This window comes from Uranotaenia lowii, chromosome 3, assembly GCF_029784155.1.
Source record: "Uranotaenia lowii strain MFRU-FL chromosome 3, ASM2978415v1, whole genome shotgun sequence".
Taxonomy (NCBI): domain Eukaryota; kingdom Metazoa; phylum Arthropoda; class Insecta; order Diptera; family Culicidae; genus Uranotaenia; species Uranotaenia lowii.
This window is the reverse complement of record NC_073693.1, coordinates 135210405-135229329: the sequence shown is the minus strand read 5'-3', so window position 1 is coordinate 135229329 and position 18925 is coordinate 135210405. Positions and strand designations below refer to the sequence as shown.

Genomic DNA, 18925 nt, shown 5'->3' with positions numbered 1-18925 from the left:
TTTTATAACAAATTTTATACAAACTTGAACCTTGTTGAGCGGCGTTGACAAAAAATTGCCGAAATGTCTTATGTTAGGCCTAGGAAAAATTTCAGCACCTAAAGATTTGTTTCGGGGGCATATCATTTTTATTTTTTTACAATCTTAAACTACTTATGGTCTATGGATAATAATGTTATTAGACCCTAAAGTCACCGAACCGTTTGCTACAATTTAAAATGAAACAAGACCGTTTTTTTGGTTCTACCATCTGAGCTATGACCCAAGTCGCTAAAAATTCTTGCGAAGCATCGAATCCTGGAAAAAGAAACTAGGATGTTTGTGACATTTTCCGAATTCGCCTGAAAAAAAAAAACGATAAGACACTTTCAATATGAGTTGGTTATTGGGGAGGCATCGTAGTCAATAAAAATGCGGCCTTATTCCTTATACAGTAAATAGGTAGTTCGTCTTAAGCCAGAATTGTCCGGGTATGTGTTTCTGGTTTCTTATGCAGTTTTTGCTAGGACGTATGGCTTCCTGCACGAGTGGGTGGCTGAAGTAAATTGTGTGTAAAAGAAATGAGCCAGGTAAGAAGGTATCAAAAATCACTAGCCGCCAGGAGCCGACAAGAACCGGGACTGGGCGTCAGGGAATGCTCTGTCCTGTATCTACATATCTATATCTAAAACAATATGTTCTGTTTTTGGTGGGTGGTAAAATGGGAAATAAACTCTCTTCGTGAAAAAAATATTTTAAATTTTAGTATTTTATGCATGTATCAGTATAATCAAAATTTAGTGAAATTATAAAGTTTAGTCCTCAATTTGAAGACATTGCAGACTTTGAGAGTTCCTGTAGGATAAATGTTCGAAGAAATGAAACAACTATACCATACAGAATGTTTAGTAATAGGATTTAGGTTGTTTGTTTTGACCATTTTTCCGTTGCAAAAACGCCTTTCAGTGCTCAATTGACTGTCACCGGGTTCGGTTAGTAGCGAAATGTCTTTGTCGGTTGTTTCCTGTATCGATTTGAATTTGAAAAAGTACACACTCGGTCGATAAAATTTTATCCACCGGAAAAGGTTAAGGATTAAAAGACAAAATGTCGCGAGTGGTGGATAACGTGCTTATATTTTTACATAACCTTCACAACCTGTATCGAATCCTGAAGAACACCATCAGTGAATCATACTATTGGATTGGATCACTATCATCGGTATGGATTCAGCAACTGGACTGCAGGGTAAGTCTCGAGTCCGGTAGCCAATTATCGTACAAAGCACCTTTGTGGTGGAAATGTGTATGTATTTATGTAGAAAATTTGCCAACATCTCCTCTGCGAGTTCCGCAACCGTAGCCGTTGATAAAATTTCTATTTCCCTTTCGTTGGACTGCCCCAGCTCGAATGAAAGACTCTGTTATCGGTTCGTTGGTCCAGTTTTCGAGCCAAATTACAGATCTTCACCAATTGCGGGCATCTCAATGGCACTTAAAAATCGCGCCAATAATGGTGCCCAGCTGAGGAAAAACGGAAAGGAAAATCGCCAAACAGTCCAGCCGGCACACTTACTTTTACACTTACACTTATTTATCGTACCGCTACACTTATGCTGATCATGTGCGGCGGACAATTGCTGTGGAATGCTTTATTTGTGCAGATTAGCGCATCGTTTTGTTTTCTCATCAATCGACTATTGAGCTATAACTACCTCAACTCTCTGTTAAGTGTTGGCGGTAATTAAGCATTAGGCATGCATCGGTAGGGAGATCGCTTCAATTACGAGCCAATTACTTTTCTATCGTGGCTCGGGACATTGAATTTCAAAACGTTCGTTGAATTCGGAAAATTGATTTCCATCAATAGTCGAATTTCAAGCCAATAATAACAATTTTGAATCAATTTCCATTGTGAGGAATTGCTGTTTTTACATTTTCATAAGAATCGCTCCACGATACACAAAACAACCCAAACTCTAACAAAAAGGGAAATGTTGAAGGCTTGCTCCAGCTGGGTGGGCTTGACTGGGCCAACAAGTGAAAATATACAATGCGTATCCGTTTTTTGTAGGTTTGTACAGATGGAGATGGCCTGAGGGTATCTTTTGATTGGGAGCTAGCGTGTTAATCAACAAAAAGAGCTCAATCAATTTAATGCATAAGTGTTGTGTTGAAAGCCTAAACTATTTTGTGCGAAAAAATACGAGACATATGTAGATAAAAAGGTTCGGCAAATAGAATATTAAAAATTCAATTCCAAATTTGAGATATAATAAATTACGAGAAGAGTTTAAATGTGCTGCATACCTTCAGGGGCACATTAGATTACCATATTAAGGACCGCGAAGCCGAAGCCGAAAATCATTGATATCTGAAGATTCGATATTTTATATCTCAGAATCCAATAAATCAAAATTCGTCATTTTTTTTTATCTTTGAGTTACTGGAAGTGCTGTGTTTAATTTTGTAGAATAGAGTTTCATGATTACGAAAAAATTGAGTTATGTTTCTGTTGTATGTAGGGCCGTCGCAAATTTGGACCACCATGTGTTAAGTTTTACATTCTTTATCTAAGATTCCTGCGAAAATTTTAGAGTTCTTTTCTTTTTTCGTGAGGCCTCCGCGAAGGGTAGGAGGGCCAATAGAAGGGGTTTATGAAATTCGGATACACTGATATCAGTAATCAATATTGGGAAACAAAGACCAGACTTAGAAAAAAAAGTTACCATTTAAATTGAATAATGCAGATAAAATATACGACTCTCAAATTAGAATTTAAACAAATTTAAGAAAAAAAAACCAATGAATCATGAGAAAATAATTTTGACAATTTTGAATAATTGAATTAAAGATTGCATTTGGATGTTGAAATTCTAGCAAAAAAAAAAATGTCAAAACAAAGATTGAAACTACGAATTAATATCTCTGAAACTGAGCTTCGAAGTTTTTCTCTATACATTCCTGTTAATGTACAAATTAAAAGCTTTAAATGATGACTTAGGTATTAACCTTCCATGTAATTATCTGCAGAACTCGAGAATTAATCGCTTGGCATTGGAAGGTATTTGGGTACGAGACATTTTTTATGATAGTTTGAGACCCCTTGAGACCTTTTATGATAGTTTGAGACCATTTCTGAGTGTATCTTCATTTCTGGTTTATGAACCTGAAACTGATTTTAAAATCAGTTAAAAAAGGTGATGACGAGATTATATGTGAATAATGATTTAAATTTTTACAGTTAAATTGACATTAATTTTTGAATAGTAAAACACATTGCAACGTCTGAAATAATAAAGTAAACCTCAAGGCAATCAACAGGGACAGTAATTAGTCGATTAAAGTCAGTAAAATCGAACCGAAAGCAGTCATGGAAACCGAAGGAAAAACTTACGACGATTAATCTCCCAATTATAATTGATAATCGAGTGAAAATGTGTTTTCAACAAATGGGATTGGAGCTGGTATGTATTTATTACTGTCTGGAAAAATCGCGCTTCTTGGGACTGTCAGCAAATGAAATGACCATTCGCTGCCCTTGCGTGGCGCTAACGAGTTTATCCTTTCGTTTATGTTAATCGAATTGGACGAGGAGATGTACTTATGTCTACATTGGCGGAATAACTTAGAGGCTCAAAATAAAACTAATCTAAACTTTCCTTCTCACTCAAAGGGAATTTTCGACATGTGATTTCTTACTTCGCAAGCTTCAGCTGTTTGCTATGGTTTGGAATAAAAAGGTACCTACATATACACGACAGTGAAAGCAATACTTTTTATTATGTTTCCTCTGGATTAGCTATTGTGCATTACAGTGTTCAGCATCGCTAACTTAAAAGCGTATTCCTGTAAAAGTTAGCGTACTCTAATTTAAAGCGTTGGTCGCTAAATAATCACCAGCTGAAAGTCAAGAAACATTTTTTTTTACAAAAAACTTCTAATTGAGATTCACTCGAAATTTTTTTTTTTAAATCCTGCGAAAATTCAGGAATGTGTTTTTGTTTAAAACGAAATTCTTCAGATTTCTGGACTTGAAAAGTTCAAACATCTTCGAATATCAATCTTCTCTGATGGATAATCTATAAGGTTATTTCATACAAATACAAATTATATTCCGCCGCCCTTGGCTTAGGTGATGGCGATCAAATCTCCTAAGCCAACGGTCATGAGATCGGAATCTTTCTATAGGTTGCTGGTTTTATTCTTAGTAAGATGCTAGCCATCATACCCTCGAAAGATGAACGCCTAGTATTAACTTAATAGAATCTCTTCGAGGAAACATCAAGTTTTATTGAGATCCATATGTGTTTGCGTTTATCTTATTAATTTCAATTTGGTCTAGCAACCGTTTGATGTTATGTTATAACATACATGTGGCCTTTCCCTAAAAGCAAGTTCACTGGTGTTGGGAAAAAGTGGTAGAATTTTTGACATTTTGAAAATTTCACCATGCAAAAATGTTTTCAAGATCTTTGGGCGTTGTATTTTTTTTACAGCACTGTTTCTATTTTAGCCGTATGTGATAGATATATTACTATGACAAAATTTCTACCACTTTCTCCCAACACCAGTGAATTTTCTCTAAATATCTTAATGCAAAAAACTAGCTCCAAACAAGAAGTGATATTTTTTTTCAATCACACCTGATGACCCCATGCCAAATTTTAGCTTATTTGGTTAACATTAAAAAGTCGCACAGCGTCTTTAGACTTTGTATGGAAATGACACTCTTGAGATGGACCTTCCTACCTTTCTTCCATCCTTAATAACTTTTTTTCGTAACTCGTATAACCTTACGATCTTCGAAGGAAATTGTTTATTTATTAAGGATATATGGGCCGAGCCCGTCATCCGAACTACTTAAAATTATCTTACATAGAGTTGATTTCTTAAATATAACATATAGAGCTTCTTGATTGTCGGGATGCTTAAATTGAGATCTATTACACTGTTAATATTATTCACCTCCCTAATAAAACGGAAAGCTGGTTCGTTGCGGCTGTAATTCGTCCTGCAATGGTCAAGCGCATAACGCCTGCGTCGCCTTAATGTCAAAGTGCTTGTGTTCGCTGTCAAGCGGGAACATAAAAACGTTGAGTCCACCATGCCTCTATCTACCTTAAGAAAAAAGGTTAAATCATTTATGCGGTGCCGACTTTCTAATAGGTCCAAATCTAGCAGGTAACATAAATGTTCATATTCCGGTAAACTCTCTCCCCAGGCAAGATTCCTCACTGCAAATTTGACGAAACGCTTCTGAACAGCTTCCATTCGGTTTATGTGTGTTTGGTACATGGGCCTCCAAACTGTACTCGCAAAATCGAACCTCGATCGCACTAAGCTAACGTATAAGCTTTTGATGGTGTATGGGTCCTTCAATTCTCCAGCGAAACGTCTCACGACTCCGAACAAAGCGAGCCCATCTGCTACTACACTGCTGATGTGATCCCTGAAACTCAATCCAGAATCCAATTTGATGCCTAAATCCTTAATACAGGTTACTCTTGCAATACTTTCGCCACTTAGGGAATACGTAAACTGGATTGATGTACTGCTTCGTGTAAAAGATATTGCTGCGCATTTTGAATTGTTTACTTTCAGCTTGGTTCTGATTATATACTCAGAGAACACAATCAAATCATTCTGAAGTTTTCTACAATCTTCTATTCTTTTTACTGGCAAAACACATCATCTGCGTAAATCAAAACGAAAGCATCCGAAAGGGAGTCCGGCAAATTATTCATAAGAAGAATGAAAAGCAAAGGTCCCAAGTGACTGCCTTGAGGCACTCCGGAAGACGTTTCAAATGGTGCCGAGCACACAGAATTTACAGACACGTACTGTTGTCTATTCACCAAATAAGACTCGATCCAAGGTAGGATGTTACCTCCAATACCGATTCGCGCTGATGCATCCAAAATTTCGTTGATTCCTGCTACATCAAAGGCCTTCGACATGTCGGTGTAGATGCAGTCCACTTGGAATCCCTTGACCATCTAATCTAATACGCGAGTGGTGAACTCGCAAAGATTTGTGACCACCGATCTTTTTCTGGAAATGTGCGTTAATACGTCTAGAATAAGAAAACTAAACTATTAGAACAGTCAGTGTATGTTAGAGTGGCAGCCAAATGGGTTATGTCGAGTTTAGCAAACCGACCATATACATTTCGTAGATGACTCCAAAAGCGACCGCTGCCAAATTTCAGCCCAATCGGAGTTGATTTAGTGGTGCCTCAAAGCGCTCAAAGTTTCTGTTTCTTGACCCTCATAAATCACGGAAAGGGGAGGGGGGGGGGGAATTGTACACATTTAATACCTTTCAGTTACTGAAAGTGTTGTTTTAAATTTCGTAGAATAAATTTTCTCTATTCTATTAAATGTAAAAATTTTCTCTATTAGAATCATATCTTTTGAGTTATACTGCTTAGTGCTTAGTGTAGCATACTGGCGAAAAAACGAGATATCTTGTATTCGGTACGCAATGTGTTAAAAATGCATGAAAAGTCGAGCGGTTTATCGATAAAAAAATTTTAAAATATCTCAGTCTCAGTCTTTTGGGCCAATCTAATAATTGTATATGGTCATTGCTAGCCTAATGTATGCGTATGAAAATTAAAGAAAAAATATGGATTTTGCAGTTGAGCTACATAGAACAAATTATGTCACATTTTCTTTCAAATTTTAACGTCATTAAGTGACCACAAAGTGTTGAACAAATGAGCTGAAATTTGTTGCATAAGTTGATGACTACTTGTTTGAGGTGATGTCGATTTTTTCAGCAGGCCAAGGAAAAAATCTGCCCCCAAAATTTGATTCCAAGGCATTTCCCTTTTTTTGGATCACCCTCAGGTGAAAATGAAAAATATCATTTTATCAAAAATCCGATTTTACTAGGTTTTGTAACATTGTGGAATCAATAAGGAAAAGTTGGAACAGAGTTAAGCAACGCAAGGTCCGCGAGCCGCATGCGGCTCTCGAAGCGTCCTTGTGCGGCCAAATCGGTCATTTTTTCGATTTTTCCTTCGATAGATTGTTATAAAACACTTCACTAAGTCATACTGAACCAAAAAAATCAACATGTCAATAATTTGCCCCTTCAGGTTAACTTTTTTTGGCATTTCTTGTGTTATTTTAAAGGGCAAAAGTGCAATGTTTATAGGCGAAACATAATACTGGAGTTTTTTTTATTATTCAGATGAATTTTTTTCCTTTTATTCAACCTTCGCTTTAAAATTTGAAAAAAAAACATGAAAGTGGACCGGGAGAACAAACACGGCTTAAAATTAAAAGCAGAATATGATTTGACTGATGAAGTTTGGGACGACTATTTTCAGAAATTTAAGAGAAAAATCATGTCAAACATTGATGAATTATTTATTTTTACTTTAAAATAAGCAATCCATTATTTTAAGAGGAGAAATCACCGTGAATTTGTTTTATGAAATGAATTTGCGGCTTTATCGGTGAGGGTTAAAGAGTTGAAATGAAAGACGGATAGAAGAACAGAAGAAAATTCTAAGGTGGTGAAAAGAGCGAAGAGCATTTGAAATAGAAGCTTGACCGACCACATGCTAAATTCTTTGTCCCGCATCAATTAACTGTATTGAAGAAGTAGTACCCAATAGAGAAGGCACTACATTTTTCGATACAGTTAATTATGGATGGTTCGACCGCCATGTGAGTGTGCACATGTGCACATGTGCCGCACAAAACGAAAATAAGAAATCTACCTAGCCATCGATGGAACGATATCGCACAATAGAAGACTTAACAGAGCAACCACATGCTAAAAAAAAATTTTTTGTCCGTTCGGCACATAAAGCCGCAAATTCATTTCATAAAACAAATTCACGGTGATTTCTCCTCTTAAAATAATAAAAATAATTCGGATATAAAAATCAATTACAATAAAACATCGTTCCGATAATCGAAAATAGTTAGGCCAAGATTTCTGACCGTTGACCGTATGCGACAACTCAATCCAGTTGGAACATCCGCATAAAACGAAAATAAGAAATCTACCTAGCCATCGATGGAACGATATCGCACAATAGAAGACTTAACAGAGCAACCACATGCTAAATTTTTTGTCCGTTCGGCACATGTGGACACTCACATGGCGGTCGAACCATCCATAATTAACTGTATCAAAAAATGTAGTGCCTTCTCTATTGGGTACTACTTCTTCAATACAGTTGATTGATGCGGGACAAGGAATTTAGCATGTGGTCAAGCTTCTATTTCAAATGCTCTTCGCTCTTTTCACCACCTTAGAATTTTCTTCTGTTCTTCTATCCGTCTTTCATTTCAACTCTTTAACCCTCACCGATAAAGCCGCAAATTCATTTCATAAGCAATCCATATTATCTAAGTAATATATAAGCTTTAGAATATGGTGGTAGAATTGAAAACCCTTCCAAAGGCGATACACTCAGATTACTGCTTACAGTTTTAGGATTATAGAAATCAAGATCACAGATTCATAGGTTCACAGCTAATCAAGTAAATTGAATAAAATTTATCTTGTGTGATTTTCTCCGAGAAATCGAATGAAGGCTGTTTTTAACCCTCAATTTCTCTACCTATTTCTATTAACTAAAAAAAGCATCTTCAAAAATTTGAACCAAATAGGACGTATCTTGTGTGATTTTTCCCAAGGAATCCAACGAAGCCTGTTTGAGCCACCCCACGGATTGGAAAATGGAGTTATAGCTGTTTTACACTCAATTTTCTGAATTAATTAAAAAAATGCAGTGCAGTGGGGAGATATGAAAAAGGAAATCGGATCCTTAACAATATTTTGCATAACTGGAGAATTAATCGAGCAAATGGAACCAAATTTGGCGTGGAAGGGTATTTGTGTACGAGAAATGTTTTTAGAATTATTTATTCCAATGGGGAATTGAGAGAGCCGAGGGGAGTGCTTCCATACATTTTTTTATTTAACTGAAGAACAAATCGATCAAATGAAACGAAGTTTGGGATGGGATGGTATTAGAGTACGATAAATGTATTCTTGAATCTTTGGTGTCCCTCTCCCGTTCCAGTGGGGAGATAGGAAACAGGAAGTGGCTCCTTTACATTTTGCATAACTTTAGACCACTTTTCTTCCAAGGAGTGCATAAGAAAAGGGGGAGGGGGGGGGGGGGGCACAATACAGTTTTGTTGGCATAACTTGAGAATTCATTCAGCAAATGGAATCAAATTTGGCATGGGAAGTATATTGGTACGAGATATGTTTCTAAGATTGTTATAAACCCTTCAGCCTTGCAGGAAGGAGAGGAGAGAGAAGAAGGGGGTCTCATATAATGGTTTGTTGTATCGCTTCAGAAATTATCAACTAATGAAACCAAATTTCATGAAAGGGTTTTTAGGTACGTAACCAGGATGGACAAATCCGGGCTATTTTATCTTAAAAATCTGCAGAATCCGGGATTTTGATTTCAAAATTGTCAACTAAAAATCCGGGCAATATCCAGGAAAATTTTATCAAAACCCAGAAATTACCCATCACTAATCAAGAGATTTTTTTTTTAAATCATAACTCATCTGCAGTTTTAAAATCACTTTCAAAAAACCTTTCATGATTATTTGTAGTTTTGTAGTTTTTTTTTCAAATTTTGTATTAAATTTCCGGCCAAACCCGGATAAAACCAGCAATCTGACAACCTTATATCAGAAATGCTACCTCCTTCAAGTAGTGAAGGATGGGAAGGAGAAAGGGGTGCCCTGCCATACAAATTTTTTTAGCATTAGTAGAGAACTTATCAATTACAGATTCCAGGGGACCATCTTCTACAAGAGAGGTTGTATGCGTACGAATAATTTGAGACTCTCCCTTTTTAAGAAGGAAAGGAGACAAGTTTTTTTTTAAATATTTTGTTTGGCATAACTCTAAAACTAATCGAACAAAGGGAGCCAAATGTGGCATGTGATGTTATTCAGATGCTTAACCCTCCTAGCTTTGGAAGAGGGAGAGGGTGTAGAATCCTAACCAACAAAACATATATTTTGACATAATAAAAAAAACACGAAACATACAAAAGAACAGTAAAAATTTCAAATCTTGAAAAACATATTTAAGATCTTGATTCGCTGAATAAGGGGCCATTCAGATACCACGTGGACAGAAAAATGAGATTTTTGGCCCCCTCCTCCCCATCCGTGGACAAGCGTGGACATTTGGAAAACCCCTACCCACGGATGTCCACGTGGACAGATTTGACTTTGTGTTTTTTTTTACTGATTTGACAGTTAGAAAACACTTTACCTTTTTGTTATTGAAATGGCTGAGTTTGAATAAAACAAATAGGCATTTGCTGATATAAATTAATTTAAAAAAAATTAAATTTCCTTATTATCATATTTATCACTTGCTTTTAAGTGGCTACTAATTATTTACACTCAAACTGAAAAGTGGAAATTTTAAGATTTTGATTTGAACATTTCAATATTTATTCACCTTTAGAAAATATTTTGGAAGTAAGTATGTCCACGTGGACATGACCCAAACCCCTACCCCCCTCTCCGTGGACAAGCGTGGACATTTCCATATACCCCCCGTCCCTCTTAGTTGTCCACGTGGTATGTGAACGGCCCCTAAGATGGAATCATCATTGTATTGCAATTCGAAACATCATCAGTTCCCATTTTAAAATGGTTGTTTCTGATTAATGGTGAAATAAATTCAATGTGATCTTTACAAAAAAAAACCAAAAAAATTAAACAATTTTTAGAAATTTCATTTATTTATACAAGCAAAGCCCACCGGGTCAGCTAGTTCCAAATAAATAATACACGACTTTGTTTTTTTTTACAATTTTTTTTTAGTTTTTATTCCTTTTGAACTACGTTTTATTTTGATACTTCTCTATAACAATCCATTAGACTGCCCCAAATTTGTATGGGAAATTCAAAACCTGTAAAATGTTATCATTCTCTCGGCGTCGGTCATCGCGTCCGGACGTTTTTTAAGTTTCGCTCCTACTCGCTCGATTGTATCTTGTCTAGTGTCACTATCACGGACATCTAAATCACACCTTATTTGTAGTACCGATTTCTTCTGTGCCGATAGAAAAGGAATACAACCGAATTTTGTGGATACCAAGTTCAAGGATGGTGGATCCCAATCCACCTTGGGGCCACAAAACCCCCACAACCAAACAAAATTATGGACGCTCTCTTCCCACCTGGATGGATCCCAAAGGATTGCACGGCGAAGTTCAGTTCCTGATCCTAAGTGCTCAAGAAAACAACAAACTACCCAGCAACCCTTTTGTTGTTTCTAAATCCATCGACCGAGTTGTCGGGCGGATTTACGGAGCAAACCCCATTAACAACGGAGAAGCTTATCTGCTGAAAATCAGAAGCATTGAACAGGCCAATAACTTGCAAGGATTAACGGAACTGATCGACGGAACGAAAATTGTCATCGCACCCTACCCAACCCTCAACACATGCCAACGTGTGGTTTCCTGTCGTGAGGCCGTCGGACTTTCAGACGAGGAAATCCCGGAAAACCTGGCCGACCAGGGCGTCACTAAAGTGTATCGTTTCATTAAGAAGATCGACGGTAAATCCATTCCCACAAATTCCATGGTCCTGACCATAAAAGGAACTGTAGCACCAGGGTTCATCTACTTCGGGTACATTCGCACTCCTACCCGACCGTAGTACCCGAGACCACTTATCTGCCTGAACTGCGGAAAGATTGGTCATTCGAAGCTGAGATGCCAACAAGCTGTGGAATGCTTGAACTGTGGGGAATCTTCTTCCCACAAAGATTGCTCCAAAGAACCACACTGTCTGAACTGTGATGGGCCCCACCCTACTATGAGCCGGTCCTGTCCAGTTCAGAAAGAGGAACAGGAAATAGTCAAGATCCGTGTAGATTTGGGAATACCACAAGGGGCAGCGGTCAAAGAATTCCGGAAACGCCAAAATGTTGGCCAAACTACTAGTACTATCCAGCAACGTCTCAAAAGTCCAGCAGAAGAAGAAAACGCAAAAGACCTAAGAATTCTACAACTTGAACAACGAATTCTTAAACTCACAACGCAACTGCAACAACTTTTAGCCGTACCAGAACAGGAATCCACAACAGAAACAGAAACTGACAACTCAGAAACCACTACCATCACCTGCAGCAGCCAAGACTCCAAAACAACCAAACGCAGCCGACGTAACCATAGGTCCAAAGATGACCAACCAGCCAAAAGAAATTCAACTCCGAAGAAACAGTGCCGCGAATCCGACTTCAAACCAGGCCCATCCAAACCTTGCATCACCCAATCCCCCATTCAACAACAGACCGGTAAGTCCGTTCCAATTAATTCCACCTAATCATGGCTTTCAACTTCAACAATACATACAATATAAGTTCATCGATTAACAACAACAGTCCCAACAATAATAGACCGGTTAATTTTTCTACCCAAAAGAACAAAATATGCTTTGCAATTCAATGGAATCTCTATGGCCTAAGGGCACGCTTATCAGAGCTTCAAATAATTACCACCCAGTACTCCCCAATTATAATAGCTTTGTAAGAAACTTAAGCGCCATCACACGCCATTCCATCAACCTACATAAAAGGATATCATCTAAATCTTCATCACCAACCGGGCCTACAAGGCGCTGGAATTGCAATCAAAATTGGGTACCCTTTTGCACACCTACCCATCAATTCATCACTGAACGTAGTTGCCATCCGCCTTAACTCTCCTATCGAGATTTCAATCGTTTCACTCTATATCTCCCCCAAAGTGTCATATCAAGAATTCAGAAACCAATTAGAAGATATATTGAGTCAAGTACCTGCACCTGTCCTCCTTCTGGGTGACTTCAATGCGCACTCTACAGAATGGGGTTGTTCTCACACCGACAGAAAAGAATCGTTACTTGAAGACCTAGTAATGAATAAAAATTTGACCATCCTCAACAACTCTCTCCCCACACGAGTCTGCCCCGTAACCGGTAACACATCTGCTATAGATCTTAGCATTGTTTCCTGGAATATGGGCTCTAAATTCAATTGGAAAGTCCTGGATGACTGCTTTGGCAGTGATCATTTCCCTATTTCGATATTCCTGGAACACTCGACTCCCGGTTCCATCATCAGACCTCGGTGGAAATATGATGGCGCCGATTGGGTTGGATACCAAATAGACCTCGAACAAAGTCTGCAAAGAGAAACCCCGCACAACACTGAACATTTTTCCAAACTAATCACTGACACAGCCCGAAAGCATATTCCTAGAACCACCGGAGTCCCCGGTAGACCTTCGGTCCCCTGGTGGAACTCGGAAGTCCGAAAAGCGATCAAACTTCGTCGAAAAAAAAAGAGATTTCTCAAACGTCTGGACAACGACGATCCACGCAAAGAAACTGCCCTTCTGGAGTTTAAGGCAGCACGTTCGGCAGCCCGTTCCGTTGTCAAAAAGCCAAACAGGATTGCTGGATACAGTTTTTGGAAGAAATTAACCCATCCACCCCCTCTTCCAAACTATGGGAAAATATCAAACGTCTAAATGGTGTAAATAGGACCAGTCAATTCCATCTTCTCCTCAACCAACAATATACCAATAATCCTGCAATACTTGCGGACTCCTTTTGCCATTTTTTCTCTTCCATCTCCTCCTCGGATCACAACTCTCAACATACTACAATAGACTTCTCCACCAACCTACACCTTGACTATAACACTGATTTCAGCAAAAAAGAACTGGATAAGGCCCTTGAAAAAGGAAAGGAAAACTCTGCTGGAATGGATGAAATCGGGTATCCTTTGCTTAGAAATCTTCCACCCATAGGGAGAGCTATTTTCCTCAACATCCTTAATGAGATCTGGCATACTGGAGATATTCCCAACCAATGGAAACAAGGACTTGTAATACCCATTCCCAAACCACACCAGGACTTACACCATCTGAACAGCTATCGTCCCATTACACTCCTCGACTGCATGGGCAAAATCCTTGAGCGTATGGTTAAACGAAGATTAGTTTCTATCCTCGAGAAGGAAAATCGCTTTGACCATCGACAATTTGGTTTTCGTCCTGGTCTGGCTACCGACGATCACTTAACAACATTAGAAAACATACTGGAAAATGCCCTGTCAAATAACCGCCATGTAGAGTGTTTATCCCTAGATCTATCGAAAGCTTTCGATCGAGTAAGCCGCTACAAAATTCTCTCTTCGATCAGAGAATGGGGGATTGTGGGTAGAATGGGAAACTATATACAAAGTTTCTTAACAAACAGGACAGCGAGAGTATTCATAGACGGTAAATACTCATCACTCCGAGTCATACATGACGGAGTACCTCAAGGTTCGGTGATCGCTCCAACGCTTTTCCTGATCGGCTTACAATCCGCTTTTAGGATTGTGCCTGAAGATACCGAAATATTGGCCTCATCTTAATATCATCTTCTCCCTACTCCCGCATTGCTCGAAAAAAGCTTCAACTAGCCGTCGACAAGATTTCCACTTGGGCTCCTACAGTTGGATTCACCTTTGCACCGGAAAAATCCAAACTGATGCATCTAGGTCCTAATAGAAAAAGATTGCATAAGATCCCTCCGTTGAAAATGCAGAACAAGAACATTCCCATAGTTCGGTCAGCCCGAATTCTTGGGGTCTGGATCGACGACCAACTTCGTTTCACAAAACACATCAACTACGTCCGAAACACCGCTAAAAGAAAGCTGAATATCCTCAAAAAACTCTGCTGCTCGAACTGGGCGGGATCTCGGTCATCATTACATCTTTTTGTCCACGGATGGTTGCTACCTACAATTCTCCATGGAGTCGGATTTTTTAGCCGAGGGCCCGAAAAAACACCAGAAAAACTGGAACCTTTATACAACCAGGCAATCCGTTACATAAGCGGTTGTTTCAAGAGTAGCCCTATTCCATCACTGATGGCGGAAAGTGGGCAGTTACGGTTTGAATACATTCTTACAAAAGCTCTTTCTATCAAGGCTATCAGATGGTTATCGTTGAATCGGAATCAGGAAGTACCTATGGTTCATCGTGCACAAATGTTTTTAAACAGAATCCACGCCTCAATACCTGCCATCTGTCCTCGATACGACCCAAGGTTGCAAAAATGGAATGCGTCCACTCCCAAAGTAGACCTGTCTCTGCTTTCCAAAATAAAGGCTGGCACTAATCCGTCCTATGTACTGCCCCATTTCTACCATCTTACCGAAAGGAAATACAAAGACGTCCCAAAGTTGTACACCGATGGATCGAAAACGCTCGATGGGAGAGTAGGCTGTGGTATTACGAGCGAGAACATAAATGTCTCACTTCCTCTGCCATCGATCTGCTCGGTCTTTAGCTCTGAAGCATTCGCTCTACTGTCAGCTGCCCAAAATTATTGCCCAACTACGCGATCCGTGATCTTCTCGGATTCAGCCAGTGTCTTGAAAGCGGTTTCTGTGGGAAACATCAAACATCCATGGATAGTTACTCTGTCAGAAGTCGCCATCCAAAAGGGTATAACGCTGTGCTGGATTCCTGGACACTCAAAAATTGCCGGCAATGAACGAGCGGACCACCTTGCGGCAGCTGGTAGTCAACTCGATCCCCAAAACCAAACGATTCCCTCCCCTGACGCTTTGAAATGGGTAAAACGACACATCACATTAGCATGGTCCCAGACCTGAAACATTATAAATTGAGAATAAATTGAGAGAAGTAAAAAATACTACTGAAGCATGGATCGACCGAGCATCTTTTCGAGAAAGGCGAATACTGACACGGCTTCGTATAGGTCACACCAGGTTGACCCACGGATACCTGATGGCCAGGGATGACCCTCCTATGTGTGTTGCTTGCCAGGTCCAACTCAGCATAAAACATGTACTTCTAAACTGCCCTTGCTACCAACAAGCTAGGAACGAGTCCGGTATTGGGAACAGTCTTAGACAGATCCTATCCAACTGTTCCATCGAAGAGAAGAAAATTTTACTGTAATGTAAAATGTTATGCGCTGCAGGCTAAAATTGATCCTAGGCCTACTACTAGTTTTTCTCAATAACTTTGGTTTCCGTCGGTCGATTTATTTTGAAAACGGGTTTTCTTAAAGCCCAATCTATGATAAATATTTCATCCGAAAACTGCAAATCGATTAGAGTTAAGATAAAAAAAGTTATTAGGCTTCCAAAATGGGCAAACTTTTTCAAGGGTGTCTCAAAATTCCATACAAACTTCAGGTTCGTTGAGCGACCCTTTCCCGTGATCCGATCTGGCTCAAATTTGGCATGAGATCTTGCACTAGGCCTAGGAATAATTTTAGCCTGCAGCACATAACTTTTTCAAGAGTTGGGTCATTTGGGGCACTCTACTATCCATGAAGCTTTACAAATTGTTAGTACGGGACATTTTGAGTGCGGCCCATCGAAAGGATTTTAAATTCGAATTGGCCCGTTGGTTCAAATGGTTACTCACCCCTGCGTTAGAAGATCAATTTCAACCCAGTCTCAGTATTTAAAACTTTTTAAAATGTTTTTATTTCGATTCCCCTGATTTTAACCACGGGAATTCTATAATATCGAGGGAATCGAAATGGAGATATTTTTTTAAACAACGAGACCGGTTCTAAATCATTGCAATATCATTGGATTGAGCATTGCTTCAGTCTGAAAACTTCACCAGTTCGAAGGAAGTCATTCAACTTATTTTGATTTTGAGATAAGACATACTTAAATGATAAAGCAAGCCTTTTGACAACTTGAGATTTCAATGATTTTCGGTAACATCATGTTTTTGCACCAAATTATAATTAATAATAAAATCTCTCGTTGTTCCTTTTTTGAAATACCGTCTAAAAAAATTCACACCTAATTGCAAACACTTTGTTTTGAGTTTTTCGTTTGTATCGTAACAATGTGAACAAATCCGTTGAAACGGCTATAATCGACTTGGTCCGCGAGACGTCGATCCGACGAGACGATAACGACGAACGCGTGTGGAAAGGAAAATTGGCTTGGAAATTTTTCCCCAGCCCATCTTTGCCACCCAAAAAGGGGGTTTAATGAAATGCAAAAAAAAAGTACAATCCAGAACGCCCAAACCAAAACAAAAATCCAAATCAACCTAGCGGCATAGCTGAGTATGGCTGTTGATTTTTTTTTCGATACTTACAGCTACACCTGGGTTGTTGTAAATAGGAGTACAACAGACTGACTGCCGGACTGACTGAATGGGTGGGGAGAAACGGTTCCGTCCGGAAGGTATGGCCCCGACAGTGTGGAACCTGCCGTGTACCCATCAACATCGTGTCGGACGGAGAGCGTTTGTTTGTTGTGGTTTTGTGGATCCAATTTTCGGTACAAATTTTCACGACTAGACTGTTGAGGCGCAAACAATTATTTTTTTGTTGGTTTGAGGCGTGAACCGGGAAAAAGCTCAGAATTAACCAGTGACAACAATATCGGTGGCTGATTAAGATAAGTTCTGGAAGTTACGGTAGTTTCGAGATAAGGCTTCTCGGACGCACGGTAGCTGTGGCCTGCTTTTCTTGAAGATGAAATATTGAGGTAAAGTTCTGGGTTGAAAAAGGCGCGCGCGAAGGCCGAAAGGTGGAACGCCGATTGCGGTCGCAGTTTCACGCCGAGAGTTGACCGTTATCGAAAAATTTTACTGGTATACGGATGGCGCGTGAAAGAAGCGTGCGAAATGAGAATTGCTACCAGCAAAAGTGATTACAACCGAATGGGATCAAGATTTGAATCGATTTGTTGTGATACAGTTGATGGGGAGCTGTTGTTAGTGGTGTCGAATTTGATTGATTTAAGCCCAAATCGGGGGGAAACTAATTGAGCGTCTTCCGCCGACAAGCTATCGGAATGCGAATTTCCTGCTCAATAGAGCCCGAATAGAGTGTTAAGGCGATAAGCTGCGAATTAGGGATGCGCTAATCATAAGTTGCATTGTGTTTTTGCATCCATAAGTGAATTTCCTTTAACATGTTCAAACCCAAACGTAGGGAAGCAAAATTCGCTTTCGATGAGACCGAAAATATAGGTTACCGATAAAGGTGTTGTGAGTTGTTCAGTTTCCTTTTCATTGTACCTCAAGTTTAACGTTGAAACAAAACAACAGAAAAAATAGATCCATCGATAATTCGGCAATTTGTGAAGTGAGTGAATCCAACAAGCGCTACAAGTTGAATTTGGAGTGCTCTGGCGTGCCGAAATAATGAGCCATCTAGCGGTATGGAACGCGCACGAGATGAATGGAAAATGCACGGGCGTTTTGCGATAATGGCACTACAGGTACCCTCGCATTGATACAACCAGCAGTGGCAGCAGTATTGGAAAATAATTAGCATCAATGAAGCCCGCAGTGAAAATCCGGCAGTGATGAGGAAAAGCGACTGGCGAGTATTTTTCTTCATCTTCTGCAGTGAGCCTTCCGTCGTTGATTTCTGTTTCGGTTCCAGCTCACGCATCATTGAGCGCACTGATTTCCCTGTGTCTTCTATCGCGTATGCCTATGAATGAATGATCTGCGTGAGGAGGCGTCCACGTTTTTCTGGAACGCACACCCAGCAAAGTGAGGGTAGGCAGCATTTTGGGGTAGTGGAAAAACGGTGTGCCCGGTTAACGCTCAGATAAAGTGAAAATTAAACGGTTGTCGAAGAAATTAGGCTCCAGCAAAACAGAAGAAGGTTGTTGTTTGAATACTCAATTGGCCCCAAAACAGAAAGAGGGCCCCAGATTTGAACGAAGGAGGAATCAGACAGAGCTAGCTTAAAACGTAGCAGCGATGGCTTACGTCGTTTGGCGGGCGCTCGTTAAGCAGTACTCTAAGGTTCGGCTTGGAACGCAGCGTAATTCGGCGCTGGATGACGATGTAAGTTGGACAAGGGTTTTTTCTCGTGCCTTCCTTTAAATGTGTTATGTAATATTATATATTTTAAGTGTAAAGTC

The 18925-nt window shown here is 39.4% G+C and overlaps 2 protein-coding genes across 2 annotated transcripts in view; both read left to right on the top strand.

The window, feature by feature from the left end:
- Positions 1 to 1211: 1211 nt before the first annotated feature.
- The window catches only part of LOC129752640 (uncharacterized), a 642051-nt gene continuing 624337 nt past the window's right edge, over positions 1212 to 18925 (top strand). The window contains exons 1-2 of the mRNA XM_055748413.1: positions 1212 to 1227; positions 17980 to 18848. Of these exons, the coding sequence (XP_055604388.1) occupies positions 18762 to 18848 (87 nt within the window). The 5' untranslated portion in view covers positions 1212 to 1227; positions 17980 to 18761. The remainder of the gene's footprint in view (positions 1228 to 17979; positions 18849 to 18925) is intronic.
- LOC129752641 (uncharacterized) lies at positions 15026 to 15655 on the top strand. The gene has a single exon (XM_055748414.1). The coding sequence runs from the start codon at positions 15026 to 15028 to the stop codon at positions 15653 to 15655; it is 630 nt and encodes a 209-aa protein (XP_055604389.1).